Raw genomic sequence first — 17,388 nt, forward strand, 5'->3', positions numbered from 1 at the left:
TCAGAAAATGTTGGGGTTAAGAAATGTTCTGGTTCGTATTATAGAAACCATCAAAGCCTACTGCATTTCTATAGGCCAACTTTGTGCCACGTTCCCTCAAAATTTATCAAAGTACTTGGTGCTCTGTACATTTATTAAGTCAGATGAGGCCAGGGGATTTAGTCTTCCCAGTGTGCACTGTATTTTATGTCCTCTAGCCAAATTATTGATAATTTGCATGAAATGCAGGGAAATCTCTACATTATTTTTAAGAATTTTAGCTTCCAAATCTGTTCAGAAGAGAAAGGCATGGAAACTTTATTTACATATGTTTGAAGACTACCTCCCTGTGTACCCATGACTCATGTATTTTGCTGTGCAAAGATGATAATGCACACCTCCATGCATGCATAAAGGTGAAAGCAGCTGTCAGAACATTCATTGCAGGGAAAAAGTGAGCCAGAGCGATGGATCCATGTGGGACATGGATGCACTGTCGTATAGTTTTGGATCTTGTTAAGTTGCTGACACTTTGCACTGCATCAAGTTTCAAAGATCAATGGCCAGAGATCTGACTCAAATACTGACAAAAAGCAGATCATTAAACTTTAGGGAAATGAGGACAAGTCATTGATTAAATTATTTATGAGCCTAATTAATCTCTTAAGGGGAACTTGTTTCAGAACTGGGCACTGAAGCATGGGTAGCCCATCTTTAGGGATGGCATCAATCACCTGCTGTCCAGGCAATTGTGTGTGACAAGGAGCAGTAAAGTACCTGAGCTCCACCTCATCGCCGTACCTTCAGGCTCTGAATTAATTGAAATTTTTTAGGACCGCACTTACCTTTCTGAGAATGAGATCAATAACCAGAATCACACAAAACGCCAATGAGAGGAATATCATCAACAGTATCAGGTACAAAGCGAATTGTCCTTTTCAGGTAACTTCTTATGAGACGTAATTATCATAGTTTCTGTTCAAAACTCACAGTTATTTGCACAGCAGCTGGCAGAAGGCTCAGATTAGCAAACAAAGCTGTTGAGCAAACGGCAGAACAAACATTTATCTTTAAATATGTCCTGAAATAAATGTCGTCTTCATATAATGAGTGTGATGGCAGACTTTTTTGTGTCTTTTCACTTCTGTATCTTAAAGCACTTGTTTCTCATAATAATGAATATAGTCAAGATCGCACTAATTATGTCTTCTCTCAGGTGATCCTCTGCAGCATGTGCACTGCGTGGGAATATTTGAGTAAAGAAGCCGAAATGAAGACAAACACCAGGGAGAGGGGCGGAAGAACCGAAGCAGGGGCAGGACGAAGGCATGCTGGAAATAAACCATCATAAAAACCGGCAGCTGATCAGCCCTTTGTCAGCCACTTCACAAGACAAAGTGATCGGTGAACCTCAGCAATGGCAGCACATGTTGTGCTTCTTTTTCTTTTATTCTGCAAATGGGAAAGACACGGCATCTCAGAGGCTGTCGGCCTTTCAGAGGAGGATCCGGATTCTCAAGTAATATCAGACAAAAAGCAACAAGTTTTACATCATCCAAAGTCCCTGGACAAAATTTTTATTGGAATCAAAGAATTGGAAAGCCATGTACAGGCTTCAGAGAGTGATGCAAGAACTCTGCCAAATGTGGTTTTTCAACTAAATGACGGCAAACCTAATGATTCTGACTTTAAGAGCAATGCAGGAAAGCAAATCGACATGAGACTTAAACCTCCAGATTCTTCTGCCAAACCTCTTATACCTAAACATAGCTCTGAACTCAGTGTGAACCGTGAGAAAAGGAACAATTTGACTAATGGAGAGGTTGAAGGTGTAATTAATGATCACAGTCTAGTGCCAAGCTCAGAGGAGGAGTACGCTCTCCAGCCTCAACTCTATTTGGAGACAGGTGTCGGTGACGTTCAGCCTGAGAGGCTACGGGGCCTCTCTAAATGGGTCACAGAGTCTGAACATAGTCAGTCAGAGCCTTACCTGCTGCCTCACTCTCGCCGCCGTAGGAGCTGGCTCTGGAACCAGTTCTTTGTGATTGAGGAGTACAGAGGGCCTGAGCCTGTGCTCATTGGACGGGTAAGCTGTCGGCACAACCAGTCAGCATGCACATGCGAATCACCTGAATCTCACTGTATTACAACATAAATGTAAATTGCGCCTTATTTTTGAGAACCAACAAATATTTTTGCAAGCGCAATCATTTTTATAGATAAGTTATTGCCACGCAAAGGGTTTAATTGGAGCAAACAGAAATCTCTCCTGTGCTCAATACATGTATTTACATAAATCTTTTCTGTTCGCAGTGGATTCATTTATTTACATGTTTTTCTTTGTCCAAATAATTTCCCAATGACAACCTTTCCACTCTGCTTCATTTATTACCTCTCTCATCCTCTGCTCTGTGTGTCCCCAAGCTCCTGTTTGAGCCTCATTCACTGTTCATACACACAAATCGGTGCTTAAAACCTGCACACAAACATACTACACACAAAGCAGGGATTCATTAAAATTTTCCTACCTGTAATTATTTACGCTCTACAAAGTAGAAATGCCCGAGACCATATATATATATATATATATGTGTGTGTGTGTGTGTGTATGTGTGTGTATGTGTGTGTGTGTGTGTGTGTGTACAGAAATAACAAGATCGACATAAAAACATGTTTAACTAGCCACTATTAATAAAAGAAAAGGGTTTAAAAGAAAACAATGTTGAAAGCTATTAATTTGGACTGGCCAAATATATTAAACATAAAATTGATGGCCTGTCATGCTTGCTGTGTGTTATCACTTTCCCACTTATGGCTTTTGTCCAATGGCTGGCTATCAGTCCTCCACCTATTTTCTTCTTTTTCCTTCTAGTCTGTCTTTTATTCATCATTTATCATTTCATCCTCTCTTATTACATGTTTTGTTTTTCTAAATGAAACAACCACTAACATTTGGTTGAGCTTAGCGAACGGATAATTCTCCACCTGAGCAGATTGTCAGGAAATTTGGCCAGCGATTTTGGTATATATAAAAAACCTATGAATTATTGCACTGCTAACTGACTTATTAGTCAAAACAGGAAACTAAAAATAATAAAAGATAATGTTAAACTGCGTATATGGTTTTGGACACATTTTGATCACAGGAGTAAGGCTGGCCAATGTTGGAGTTTTTGAGCCAGAAGTTATTTGGATGAGAAGATGGCGTGCTAAGTTATCAGCTTACACAAAGCTGCATCTATAAAATGTATGGACTCAATGCACACCCACACATATCTTTTAATTAGTGCTAAGTAACGGACCAAAAATGTATTACAGTATCCTCGGAAATTTCTTGAGTGACTTCACACAGCAGGTCATGTTATTGATTATATAAATCCATTAAAAACACCATAAACAGTGGCGAGGTCCAGTTCAGAGATTCACTTTATTAGAAGTTGGGCCTGTTAGACTACTATTGGCTAAAGCTCCCTTTGTTGGTACATGCATCAATTGTCTGGGCATTTATTTCTCAGAATTTAAATTAGTGAGCTTTCAAAAAGACATATCTTGCAAGCTTAATGAAGTACAGACAGAAATGTATAAAATTAAGTTTATAACCAGTACCATCAACTAATTACGTGTATGCCTATGTTGACATTTGGCAATTCTTAATGGATGCATGTCACCAATGAATACTGAAGTACTAGCGATTCAGTTGCAGGAAAATCTGTCATATAAAACATTAATTATAAAAATGGCAAATTTTGCCTCATGTTATTCACAAAGATATTACAAGGAAAACAATGTCTCGATATTGGTACCATGTATATTAAGAAAATACACCCAGCCCCTCCCCCCCAAAAAAAGAAAACAAAAGTGAACAATCTACAGTCCTCTGCCACTTTATTAGGTTGATATGATAGCAATTCAGTACATTCAGACACGTAGACGTGGTCAAATGTCTTGTTGAGACTGTAGGTCAGAGAAGACAGGCTGGACTGCTTTGAGCTAATAGGAGGGCAAGTGTAATTCAAATAAGCGCTCATTGCAACCAATGTATGCAGAAGAGCATCTTTAAATGTGCCACACATTGAACCTTAAAGCAGATGGGCTACAGCAGCAAAAGACTACACCAGGTGCCACTGCTATATAGAATAATAGGAAATTCACACCGACTCACCAAAGTTGTCAAGAAGAAGATTGGAAAAACGTTGCGTCCCAATTTCCATCTTGCCTTGTATCACACTTCGGGCTGATAGTGGTGGTGTAATGGTGTGGGGGCTATTTTCTTGGCAGACTTTGTGCCTCTTAGTACCAACTGAACATTGTTTAAAAGCCGTTTTCCACCTGAGTATTGTTGCTGACCATGTCCATTCATGACCTTTATGTCATATCCTTGATGTCATATCCTGACCGTGTACCCAGTTACTTCTAGCAGGATAAGACACGGCATCACAAGCTCATATAATCTTAAACTTAAACGGCCTCCACAGTCATCAGATCTCAATCCAATCGAGATGTAGGATGGGATGTGACAAAATTCCCATCGTGGATGTGCAGTCGACAAGTCAGCTGCAAATGACATCCAATGCTATCGTGTCAATAGGGTCCAAAAGTGTCTGAAAAATGTTTCCAGCACCTTGTTGAATCTATACCAAATAGAATTCACGCAGTTCAAAAGGTAAAAGGGGGTGCAACCAATTACTAACAAAGTTCACCCAATGAAGTATATTTATCTTCTTAGCATTACAAAAATTTCTCTCAATTTACAATTCATGTGCTTGCAAAACAAACAAAAAACATATTTGCAATGTTAAAAATGTTCCATTGCATGCTTGAGAGTGAGGCACAGATCAGATCGCACTCTTTATGCGTCACCATCCCCACTTGTCAAGTCACATACTTGAGTTTTTACCATCAGCACACCAGCAAGCCTCAACTGCTGTCTGTGTCGCAACATGAAGAGTGTCTGAGATGATTTAATCCACTGCACACCTGAACCATTCAATCCCAGGGGTTTACTTGTAGCACTTCACAGTTAGAAGCTCCACGCTAATGCAGCTGCTGGCAGCTACGGCATACTCAGAGTTGGATTATATCAGCTGTAACGCTAACAGGGAATTCTGCCAACCACTTTGTAGCTCGCAGTATACTTTATAGTGACAGTCTAGATTGGATTCTTACCAGTGCGGTATACACCTCATAAATGTTTAATCTTCCACTGTGGTTGTTATTGGTACAGTCAGGGAGGGGTGTTAAAGCAATCAATAGACACGCGGGACTGTTTATTTCTCTGCAAGTAAAGTCTTGATGTTGATATTCATGTAATAAAGCATGCTTCCATTGCGAGGAGTTCGGAAGCACAGTGTTTTCTCTCAGAGGTAGCTCATTTTGTTTGCCAGAAATAGAGAGATGATCATGTCAAAGCCATTGTCGGTGCAAGGTTTGAGGTGAGCTATCAACAGTTCAAATTAGGGCTGAACGATTATGGAAAATAATCTAATTGCGATTTTTTGCCCCAATATTGCGATTGCGATGCGATATGCGATTATTTTTTAAGGTCTTTGTCTTCTGTATTATTAAACAAAGACAAGCAATACATCATATAGTATGGCCAATACTATATTACATTAATTTTAAACTGTTCTTTCCTGGAAGACAGACCTCTATTATGATGACATGAGGTGATGCATGAATTGATGACTGACATTTTTATTTAACTTCTTCAATCACAACAGTATATTTGAACATACACAATAGTTTATTTTTAGCTTACAAACATCTGAGCATAAAGTGCTGACAAGGAACCCTGGTGTAAACATTAAAATGAAAGTCAGTACAATGTGCAGATTGCAGAAATATAAATAAAATAAATCAGTGGCTTTACCACACTCAGTTTTTCGACATCTGTGAACTACTAGACAGTCATTCAATTAAAAAATAATATTAAATAAATAGAACTAATAAATAAAAAATACACACATCTTACTGATCTCTGCAGTCAGTAACATTACACATAAGGTGCAAACATAATAACAATTGTGTAAACACACACACAAACACGCCTTTAAATTAAAACTGGCTGAACATCTTGATTATCTGCAGTAAGTAACAGCAACACAGCACAAACTAAAGTGCACAATGAGTATGGCTCAGTTAGCCATAATCATCCTAGCTCACAGGTTTTTTGCTAGGAAGACTAGCATATCTACTTTTGCTGGCTTTAAGGATGAGCGAGTGCAGGTCACTATATTCCCTCCAGTGCTGAACAGACGCTCTGAGGGGGCACTTGTGGCTGGCACACACAGATATTTGCGGGCCATCTTGCACAGTCGTGGAAAGTGAATGTTGTGCACCTTCCACCAGGCTAAGGGATCATCCTCTCCGTCAATGACAGGGGTCAACAGTTAACTATTCAACTCTGCCTCCACGACATCTTCAAGTGGCAGAGGCAAAGCTGAAGAGGCCGCACTGGTTTTAAAAAGACTACCAATAGTCTTCTTTGCCTTTCCCCCAGAGGCCTGTGCACTTGGAGAATTTTGAGCAGTTTCAGTGCGAGACCTCTTCTCCTGCCAGATGGGAAGAGAGACATTAGTTTTGCAGTTAGCTTATTTTTAAATATTATGTGTTTGTGGAAATATAATTTTCAAGGATTTACCTGATTATGTGTACGTCTAGCCGATTCCACCATTTCTGTCTTCAGTCGGGCCTTAATGGCAGGAAGGTTGTCTGCGCTGATGTATTGCGTTTTGAACCTAGGGTCCATGAACGACGCAACATCCAAAAGCTCCTGGGTGTTGAGGTCACTATACTTGTCGTTGAGGTATGCCAGGACCTTGGTTTTAATTGATCTAGTCAGATCAGTGTCCGCAGCATCTTCAGCCAAGACTGATGTTGCCAGAAGATGGAGAACTGGCTTGAGGTAGGAGATGCTCACATACTCTTCTCCAGAAAGAGCATCAGTAAATTCGGAGAGAGGATGCAGTGCCTTATGAATGGACTCCAACACTTCAGCATCCTGCCAGGTTGGGATGAGGGAGCGTGCATGTCGGTCACCTGTCAATACCTGCGATATGGCTTTCATCTGTTCCAGCACTCTGGCAATCATTTTCTCTTTGGACCCCCATCTTGTAGGGCACTCAGTAATGAGAGAGTGCTCAGGAAGCTTAAGCTCCTTCTGTGCCTCAGTGAGAGCTGCCTTTTTCTTCCAACTGTGCGAGAAGTGCCCCACCAACTTCTTGCACAGCCCAATTGCTCTTGATACTCTACCATCTTTGATTGCATTTTCTGGAGGGAAAAAAAAATAAAGTAAAAAGTAAAATTAGTGTTAGACATACAATTGCAGTTATGATGCAAGGTTTCACCATTTCTCTCTCTCTCTCTCAAATTCAAAGTTGCTTTATTAGCATGACTATGGGAACAGTGTTGCCAAAGCTACTGTTACATACATCATGACATACAAGAACATAAGACCATAAGACAAAAACAAAAAAGAAAATACATAAGAAGAGGTGGGTACATCAGGGTGGGGTTGACATAACATATCTAGAATTAACAGCAGTAAAGAACAAGATAAATAATAGTGTGGTGTGTTTGTAGGAGAGAGTGATACACAGGCTCGCACATACATGCATGCACACGCACACACTCTCTCTCTCTCTCTCTCTCTCTCTCTCTCACGGCAGTAACTTACCAATAGCAAGATGTAATCTGTGTCCGAAACACTGGAGCCTGGTCCATTCGTTCAGCTGTGCTGCTTTCACCATATTTGACGCGTTGTCCGTCGTTATGCAGACAAGGTTGTCTTCAGGGAGATCCCAACACGCAAGCCCCTCTCTCAGGCCAGCAGCAATGTTTTCCCCTGTGTGGTCTTCGGGGAAGTAGGCCGTTTGTAGGCTGCGAGCTTCGAGGTGGAGGTCTTCGGTAATGTAATGCACCGTCAGACTTTGATAGGGCTCTGCTGTACGGCTTGACCACATGTCTGTTGTCGCCGCAAAAAACTCAACAGCCTTTAACTCCGCTGCGACCCTCCGCCTACATTGCATATGTAGCTCGGGTATTGCAGTCTGACTGAAATACGTGCGGGAGGGCATTCTGTACCTCTTATCCAGTGTAGTTACCAAATTATTGAACCCAGGCTTGGTCACCGTATTGACGGGCATCATGTCTTTCGCGATGCAGTGGGTTACTGCTTTGGTGATTTCCACGTGCCGTTTTGAAGTGCGTTCATATGGCGTAACACCATCAAACAGTTCGGTCAGTGATCCTTGCCGAGTAACGTTACTAGGTTTATTCTGCACACTACTAGATTTTTTAGCCATACATCTACCATACTCTGTTTTGTGCCGAGTCTTAAGGTGCTGGTACAAATTCGTAGTGTTTCCGCGAGATGTAGAAACTCTACCAAGACAGGTTTTACACAGTACCTGACTCTGTGCGACATCATCTGTTTTAAACCCAAAATATTCCCACACGGCTGATGTTCCATTCCTCTTTGGTACTAGCATCCCCGCAGGCTCTGGTTCTGTTGAACCTGAGGCCATTGTGTAGGCTACAGCTTTGCTTGCTAGTTCACTCTCGGTAGACTGTTTCAAAACTTTGCTCCCCGTGTCACGTGACCAGAGTGCAGCCTCTGTGGTTAGACAATCTCGTTTGATCATATCACATGTTTTACTCGCGCATGTCACGTAAACGGAGTATAATCGCAGCGTATAATCGCAGCCTTTGCGGTTAGAAAATTGCACTTGATCATGTCGCGATATTATCGCAAATGCAATATATCGTTCAGCCCTAGTTCAAATCACAGGTGCCACCACCCGTGCGAAAGAAGAAAGAATTTCTCTTGCAAGGAAAGCAGTGTGAAGCAGATATAAACCCAGAGGTGTATGTACTGCATGAGTGAGAGGAGGGGAAAATTGAGATTACAGAGTGAGAGAGAAAGTGACAAAGGGATTGGAAGAGACAGTTCCCTCTTTTTCTTGCTTTGCTTGTACGGGGTGGATAAATTTCTTCCCCACAGTGAGAGTGTTTTTCCATGCTGACTGAAGCGCAGCAGGACTGAGCCAGCAATTAGACAGTGAGGAGAGGAGGTCTGGATAGAAAGTGGGAAGCAAGGGGGGGCAGGGGAGCGAGGTGGGCACAGACTCTGACAAAGATGTCTCTCGTGGTGAAGTGTGGGATCAAAATCAAAGCTAGCTTTAAAGAAGAAAGGAGGGAGAAGGGGGTGGGTAAGAGATGAATAAAAAAAAACCTGAATCCCTTATCTAGCAATTTGTAGGGTATGCTATCGTGAGTATGTATAATCCCAACTTCATCCTTCCAACACATGCACATCACATATACACACACAATATACACTAATCTTATATTTTTCCTTGATCTCTGCTTGAATGCTGTGCTGTGGGGCAGACAATAGTGTGCAAATCTGCACTTTAAATGCATTTATGTGCAATATTTTCCATCACATGTTCTCACTTTAAGGTGGGCAGCTGTCTTAACCACACAAATGACTCTATGTTAATCATTATGTAGGCAATTAAACTTGTCTATTTTTGTGTTGCACATACAATTTTTTGTGCCACAAAATGAATAAGCCTGGCAACAATCGTGTGCAATTGCTCTGCACATTTGTAAACAGACAATGTTGCAGCTGCAATTGAAAGTCAAGGCTCTCATGAGTATCTAAGGTCCACTGCAAAGATTGTGAATAAGCCTTGTGGATTATGAACATGTGCAGATGGGCCTTGAGGATAGAGAAATGTGAAGGTTCTCGGTCAGAAAGCTCAGTGTGATGAAGGCTGAGTAATCTCTTTAGCTTTCTATTTTTGTGTGTTTGGCCTTTTACCTATCAAGCTCACACTAATATCCTCGCTGCCATTAAATACCAAACCACTATTCTGCACCACGGAGCAAAACAGCCAGACAGAGGGAGAGAGCGAGAAAGAAGGAGAATTGCGAGCAGATGGGCATTCTGAGTAAGCGAGGTAAGGTGATGAAAATGGAGAAAAACAAGGACTGGAAAACGAGGTGGTTTATAAGGTAAAGGCAAGTCAGGCAGATGGATTTACGAGAAGGGGAGGAAAGAGACAGATGGATAGAAGAGACAGAAAGATTTACAGATGGATAGTGCTTGAGTTAGCAGAATGCATCTGTGAGCATACATATATGACATTTGCAGCGCCACTGTCCACACTGATGTGGATTTGCCCTCAACAAACCCCCGATGGCATGCTTGGTCCATTGAGTTAATTAGCTGTATGCATCAGTACTCATCCCCGTCCCATATGTATCTTCCACACCTGGTGCCATTCATTTTAGATTCAGTGAGCCCATCCTGCCTTAGCATAAATCACTCATTTCACATAGTCAGGTTTGTGGTATCTGCTAAACAAATGCAAGTGTTAAAGAGTGATACCTGCATCAGCATCTGTAGGTAATGTTGCATGAAGGTGTTACAGCCATTTAGTCTGTACGTATTTGTTTTTCCAGCTGCACACGGATATGGACAAAGGAGACGGAAGCACTAAATACATGTTGGAGGGAGAGGGAGTGGGCTCTGTGTTTGTGATCGACAGCAAGACGGGCAACATACATGTCACCAAGTCTCTGGACCGAGAGGAGAAAGATGAGTATCGTCTCGTCGCGACTGCTACAGACCGTGAGACCGGCCGAGCCCTGGAGCCGTCCTCTGAGTTCATCATCAGAGTTCAGGACATCAACGACAACCCACCTGTCTTCCCCAATGAACCTTATGTTGCCATGGTGCCGGAGATGGCCAACATAGGTATGCAGCAAACAACATTGCAGTGCAACCACACAAAATCTCCTGAGAGGTGATCAAATGTTAGCAGTGTTTTACCCAACAAAGGCTTTGTTCTGAAAAACAAAACAGACACAGTCTTTTTCACTCTGTAGCCAGGGGAAAATCTCAGACATCACTAACAGGTGTCGAGAAACGCAATTGTAATTTTTGCATCTGTGAAAGACTTTTGCGGAAGTTATCTGTTACCTGTTAGTCAACTGTGGGAAATTATATCAGTCAATGTAATAACATAATGAGTTATATGGATCTGACCAAAAAATATATCACACAACACCAAAGCTAGCCCAGCCAATGGCTTAAAAGGAAAATTGCCTGTAGCTGGCTAACATTACAATCGAATTTTACAATTTTAGAGGAATTAAGTTAGCATCCAATGTCTAGTTAGCTACAAAGTCATATAAAACAATAAGCTTGCTTAGCACAGCTTAGCTGGCCAAAATATCAACAGTTGCTATGTTATAGGATTCTTTTTTGCACCTTTAGTTGAAAAGCTAATGCTATCCTGTTGTTGGAAACACACTGCCTATTACTCATACCTTTATGAATTATCCACATTCACAAACTGTTATAAAATTTGAACTTTTTAAAAATGCTCAAAGTAGATATTTGGATATTTGACTTGTCAGTCCATCTTTTATATACAGATTATGCTTCCTGCTATCAAGGCTAGAAAGAATGAATACTTGAAAAATATTTCTGCTTCTCGATCACCTCGCCAGCTGTCTATTCATTCTCTGAGTACTCTGCAAACAATCGTGTTTTTGCCAAAATGTGGATGTGGCTGAATGCACTTCTACTGGCACCATTTCAAGAAGAGAAATTGAGCAATATTGTAACTGGGAATGTATCTGTATTTATTCAAACAGCATATGTATTTTGGAACTTTGTGTGTGTGTGTGTGTGTATGTGTGTGTGTGTGTGTGTGTGTGTGTGTGTGTGTGTGTGTGTGTGTGTGTGTGTGTGTGTGTGTGTGTGTGTGTGTGTGTGTGTGTGTGTGTGTTGTGAGACAGCAGAGAGTTGGATTATATTTGTTATATTTGCTCAGTTTTTGGGTGAAGTATTCCTGCTACATGGCTCATTAAGCAGCCACCTGTTTTAACATTCTTAATATGCAAGAGTCCATTGACCTGTCATCTGTATCATGCTTCCCCTCTTCTACAGGCACGTCAATAATCCAGGTCACAGCCAGAGATGCTGATGATCCAACATATGGAAACAGCGCTCGGCTGGTGTATGCCATTACTCACGGCCAGGACTTTTTCTCTGTGGACCCTCAGACAGGTCTGTGATATCTTCCAAAGTGCGGCTCAACCTTTTTAAAAGCTGTTTCATAACCTGACTCTTCTGCTGATGTTTACAATACACATAGCTAATCCTGGCACTGCTCTCACTGTATATATTGTGCGCCGTATCCCTTTCCACCTTATGTCCAGTATGGATAAGAACATTTGCGTGTTCCTGCATCTTCTGTGATCTATTCAAAAACAGAAGTGGCCTGAAGTTACATGCGTGCAGCTTCCTAATTCTAAAATATGTGCATCTGACTCGCGCTGATGGTAATTCAAAGAGGCGCGGTGTCACTGTGAAATCTGTTGCTGTTTTGATTTTGTTGCTGCATGTCCTGCTCTCCTCTCTCCACCAGGCATTTTGCGGACGGCGGTACCTGACATGGACAGAGAGACTCAGGATGAGTATCTGGTCGTCCTCCAGGCCAAAGACATGGGGGGCCATCTTGGTGGATTATCGGGAACTACGACCGTCACAGTGAGGCTGAGCGATGTCAACGACAATCCCCCTCACTTTAGAAGGAGTAAGCAGATCAACATTTAACTGTTGGCTACTTTCAATATCTGTCGCTCTAGGATGTAAGTGTGTGTGTGAGATATCTAAGGCTGAAACATCTTGTCGTGGCATTTGTGACAGCAGTTTGATATTTTAGCCTCCTCTGGGTCCAAGTCACTTTGACAGATTCAAGATAAGACCTAAAGCCCTAAACGAGCTAAATAGCTTGTCAGTCCACTCCTCTCTGTTTTGTGCACTCTTCCTAATCATTGTTTTTAGCATCAATTGTAATCACATAACCTTTGCCAAGACTACTATTAACGTTGATATAAACACTCCCATTTGGTCCCTGAGGTTTAAATGGATTCTGGCTTGACGTAGAAGAGTGAAAGATCATGTCCACTTTTCTTATCCAAGCTTTTCCCTGTTCCATGATATTAATATTTCATCTTAAAGTTCAGTGCTTTCTGCTTCAATAGACAGTAAAATCACTGCAGAATGTGTCTAACACTTTGAGACACATACTGCATTTTCCCCGTATACTACTTCATCTTTGCTGGCTTTTTCGTCTTCTTCATCTCGCAGACTGTCTATGCTTACCGCTATTCATCTTAATGTTTAAAGCCCCTTCTCCTCACGTTGATAAATTGTTCTGCAATACAATGTTTTATAGAAGCTATTTAATATTTCCAAATGTCAGCAGCCTGTTATTTATTTACTGATATCTGACTACATCTTTTCCCCCCTTACTGCAAGTCGTTATTTTCAGTTTGACAATAATGCCACAGTTTACGCAAATGGCTCATTTAGTTTTTGAATGCAAGAGTGGAATATTTAAATCTTCGTCATTATGCGGAGGAATTGAATGATTAACAATCAGCAAGGTAGATCTGCTTTGATTAAAACGAAAGCATTTCCCTAAATGTGCCACGCAGCATTACGAGATATGTGCAAGTCACCAAGTAAAAGAGACCTGCCTCAGATCGCTGTGCCTGCTTTCATGCCTGCTAAAGAGACGTGCTCTAATCCTAACTAAACATAACAGAAAAACAAATTAACTCTGTAATTCTCATTTTAATAAATACAGCTCATTCATAGCAAAGTGGGAAATAACTCTCAGTGAATTTGAGGCTTTAGAGTCTTTTTACTGTCTTCATTACTGATGGGATTTATTAGACAAGTGTAGCACCGGGGCTGTTAAACTGCTTTCAGTATCAATTGTGTTGTAGTTTAAAAATGTCAGTCAGTAAAATGTTACTGATGGCTCTGGGATGGTTCTTAATTGTGCATCAGTTCAAAGATCTAAGATATTCTTTAGATAGGAAATAAACTTTGCATTCGAGTAGTTTGAGTCATCAAATGTTTAAAGTTTTTGCCTAATGAAGTCATTCGAACCATTTTTAAAAATCGGTCAGAAAAGAGAAAATGTCTAAATTGCCGAGCCTAATTTGAACGTCCGTATCAGCGTTGATAGCAAAAGACCGTGCTAGCTGTGTTGACATATTTCCGATACTTGAATGGTTTTTAAAATGGGGAACACATCAATCTACAGTTTGTACAAAACACAGCACAAACACTTGAGGTCCAAAATTACTCTGGTTCTGATTCACTACAGATTCTGATTTCAGATTTTACTGATTACTTTGAAATTACTACATGCTACATAATACTCCTAATACCTTATGTCACCCAGAACCCCCTGAACCTTTAAGATCAGAGACTCATTAACTGTTACTGTTAAAAGGGGATGATGCATTCACTTGTTTAGCCCCAAAAGCTGTGGAACAAAGCTCCTCGTACTGATTGTGTGTTTTTCATTGTTTTTTAATTCTATTTTTAAATTAGCCTGGACTAGCCTGTACTAAAGAAGGGAACTCAGGATAGTTTCATATTTTTGTTTGAGTAGAAGTACAGGCACTTTGGTGTAAAGTTTCTCCTGTGTCACCTTTTCTACAGCTCGGCTCAGCAAGGTGAAAATGTAGATTGCCTCAAAGAGAAAATTCCACACTAAATTTCCAGTCGCTTTGAAGATATTCACCTTATTGGATGTGATACGAGCTTTAGTTGAGTCTTGAAATTCATTTTTCCACTGAGAACTATGACTGTCGTGGCCCAGTTCTTACTCTGGAATTGCATAAGTAGGCAATCTGGATCCGTTCATTGATTACAGCAGCCGGTACTTATACTTTCTGAAAATAATGTCAGCGCACCTTTAAATCTGGTCGTGAAATGTGTGTAGAAGTGCATGCTTTGATATCAAATTGAGCCATCGTCATCAGCATTCAGTTGCAGCACTGAAACTGTTAAACTCTCTGTTTTCCTCCCTGCAGGTGCGTGGTCCTTCTCTGTATCAGAGCTGGCGGCTCCAGGTGTGGAGGTGGGCCGTCTCACTGCCACTGATCCTGATCTGGGAGAAAATGCACAGCTGGAGTTTACCATCCTGGACACTGAGGAGGCTGAAATATTCAACGTAACTGGAAGAAATAAAGAGGCTGTCATTGTGCTGAACAAGGTGAGTGGCTGGACGCAGCTGCAGCAGAGGTGTGCAAAGCAGCTTTACTTTATTGCCTATACCAATTTTCATAATAGCTTACTATTTGAAGCCGTATGTAGGTGTTTATGCTTAAATAGCCACATAATGAGAAAAACATCTCCAATTTGCAACATTTGCGGTGATTAAAAAATGTGCTTTGGTCAGGTATTTGCAAATTAATTTGTTATAAGCAGATAAACACTTCAGCACCCCACTCAAACTCCCACTGTTGCTGATAGGTTCAGACTCCCCGGGCTCTGCTATGAGCAATTAATGAGTAACAGTGAACGAGTAATCAACTGTAGCTCACTTGAAGTGTTAAAAGCAGCCAGTGTGAAGTTGTCTTTTTACTTTTAAGGGTTTTAAAAGCGTTGGACATTCAAACATAATTATTGCACTTTGGAATCTTAGATTAAGAGGTTGCAAAGAATGTAGTAAGACAAGAGGATGATGATTAATTTCCAAGAAATGTATGAAAACCAGATAAAAAATGAAAGTCTAAAATGGAAGTCGTATATTACACTCAGAGATAAATGAATAATGAGGTTTTGCATGTGGGCAGTAATAAACAGCAGATCCATATTTTAACCATATATGAGAGCTCTTAAATAAAGAGTAACTGCTTTATTCTTTGTTCAACAGATCCTGGATTATGAAACACGTAATTCGTATACTTTCTCAGTGGAAGTTACAAACCCTATAGTGGATCCCCGATACATAAGAAAAGGTCCCTTTAAGGACCAGGCAACAGTCCGGGTCATGGTCCTTAATGCTGATGAGCCACCGCGATTCTCCCAGGCTCTGTACCATCTGGATGTTTCTGAGAACTGCCCCCCTGTCTGCTCTGTCGGTCGGGTCTACGCCGTGGACCCCGATACAGGACAAAGCACCAACATTAGGTAATTATCACACCGACACTCTCTCATTTAGTCACCTGCTCGCTCACTCAGGGCTCTCTTTGCCCTTCCTATTCTTGATGGTGCCTATTACTTTATCTCAGGTACTCCATCGATCCCCAGTCAGACCCCGAGGCTCTGTTCCGCATCGCCTCTGACACTGGCTTTATCAACACTGTGATGGAGCTGGACCGTGAGCAGGAGCAGTGGCATAATATCACTGTCATCGCCACACAGAGGGGTATGTCAGACCTTCTGCCCTCGGGCGCTCAGAGCAGCAGAGCTCACCAAAGTAATCTTTCACTGAAAGCGCTGCCTGCAGTAGGGAATACAAAGTGTGTAGTAAAAATGATAGAAAGTCTGTGCAAATTTTTTAACATTAGTGTCAGTCTCTTGTTTTTTTCTTTTTTTTTTAGACAACCCAAATCTTGTGTCAAGGGTTGTGGTTGCCATAGAGACACTAGACCAGAATGACAATGCGCCGGAGTTGGACAGGCAGTACACGACGTCAGTATGTGACTCCAGTGCCCCCGGTCAGGTCCGTTCTTGTTTTGTTTTTGCCTGTTATTTCATTTAACTTCAGACTGTGCTCTTGTTTTTGTTCATTCTGTCTCAAACTCCCGCAAGTGATTGTTTTTCAAAGCCTGAGCAACTTTCTGTCCCACTTACAGAAGTAGAGACCAGATCACCTTTTACCTCTCAGATGTTTGGGATCCCTTAGAAAGCAAAGCACATTTGTCTTTTTAAATCCAATAGAACAAAAAGTGATTAGAGATATTGTAAATTAAATTCAGGATTAATGAAATAATTCATCATAAATCCTTTAGGATTTTTCACGGCGCATCTCTGTAGGCGTGCAGAGGCCCATTTTTCAGCAACCATCATGTGCTGATCATGGTTGCACAGCTGGAAAGAAGTAGATTTTGGCTAGTCCAGTGTGTGGAGAACCAGCCTGTCTCTGGACTCCTCAGGGGATTTTGTTCTAAGAAATGCTAGCATAATCAATTAGCCTTTAAACATGATAGGCTTGCATTAGGCAACAAAATATGCCTTTGATGGTTGCTGACAGTGGAACTTTGCGATTGCAATGACATTATTATTAGTATGATGAATTATTCCACTAATTATGATCGTCATTTACAACATATCTTATCAGTGTTTAGATAGCACACATTCACAACAGTCTTCAAGGTTCTCTATGTAGAAAGGTAAAGTACCTTACAATATCACGGGGATGGTCTATGAGCAGCAGTCGGTGACACGGAAAGGAAGAACATTCTTTTAACAGGGATCTCCAGCAGAACCAGGGTCAGTAAAGGGGCTGTGGTGTGCTGAGACCAGCTGGGGGTGTTAACAACAACAACAACAACAATCTTTATTTATAGAGCACATTT

At 41.2% G+C, this 17,388-nt stretch overlaps 2 protein-coding genes across 4 annotated transcripts in view; one reads left to right on the forward strand and one right to left on the reverse strand.

Annotated features, from left to right (window-relative positions):
* LOC309699803 (cadherin-24-like) overlaps window positions 1–17,388 on the forward strand; it is a 28,325-nt gene that overhangs the window by 3,199 nt on the left and 7,738 nt on the right. For 2 of the 3 annotated variants that reach the window (XM_082522996.1, XM_082522995.1), the window contains exons 2-9: window positions 1,196–2,065; window positions 10,450–10,744; window positions 11,945–12,064; window positions 12,426–12,593; window positions 14,896–15,077; window positions 15,741–15,997; window positions 16,099–16,235; window positions 16,411–16,532. In XM_082522996.1, coding sequence (XP_082379122.1) covers window positions 1,397–2,065; window positions 10,450–10,744; window positions 11,945–12,064; window positions 12,426–12,593; window positions 14,896–15,077; window positions 15,741–15,997; window positions 16,099–16,235; window positions 16,411–16,532 — 1,950 coding nt within the window. In that variant the 5' untranslated portion in view covers window positions 1,196–1,396. The remainder of the gene's footprint in view (window positions 1–1,195; window positions 2,066–10,449; window positions 10,745–11,944; window positions 12,065–12,425; window positions 12,594–14,895; window positions 15,078–15,740; window positions 15,998–16,098; window positions 16,236–16,410; window positions 16,533–17,388) is intronic. The other variant, XM_082522997.1, reaches the window with a different exon arrangement.
* LOC309700164 (E3 SUMO-protein ligase ZBED1-like) lies at window positions 6,369–8,689 on the reverse strand (the record flags this gene model as incomplete). Its single annotated transcript, XM_082523610.1, has 3 exons — window positions 7,655–8,689; window positions 6,620–7,248; window positions 6,369–6,530 (listed from the first exon to the last, which is right to left on the reverse strand). Exons 1-3 carry the CDS (start codon window positions 8,619–8,621, stop codon window positions 6,369–6,371), a joined length of 1,758 nt encoding a protein of 585 aa, XP_082379736.1. The 5' UTR covers window positions 8,622–8,689.

The sequence above is a fragment of the Aulonocara stuartgranti genome (genome assembly GCF_965226115.1).
Source record: "Aulonocara stuartgranti genome assembly, chromosome: 23".
NCBI classification, from domain to species: domain Eukaryota; kingdom Metazoa; phylum Chordata; class Actinopteri; order Cichliformes; family Cichlidae; genus Aulonocara; species Aulonocara stuartgranti.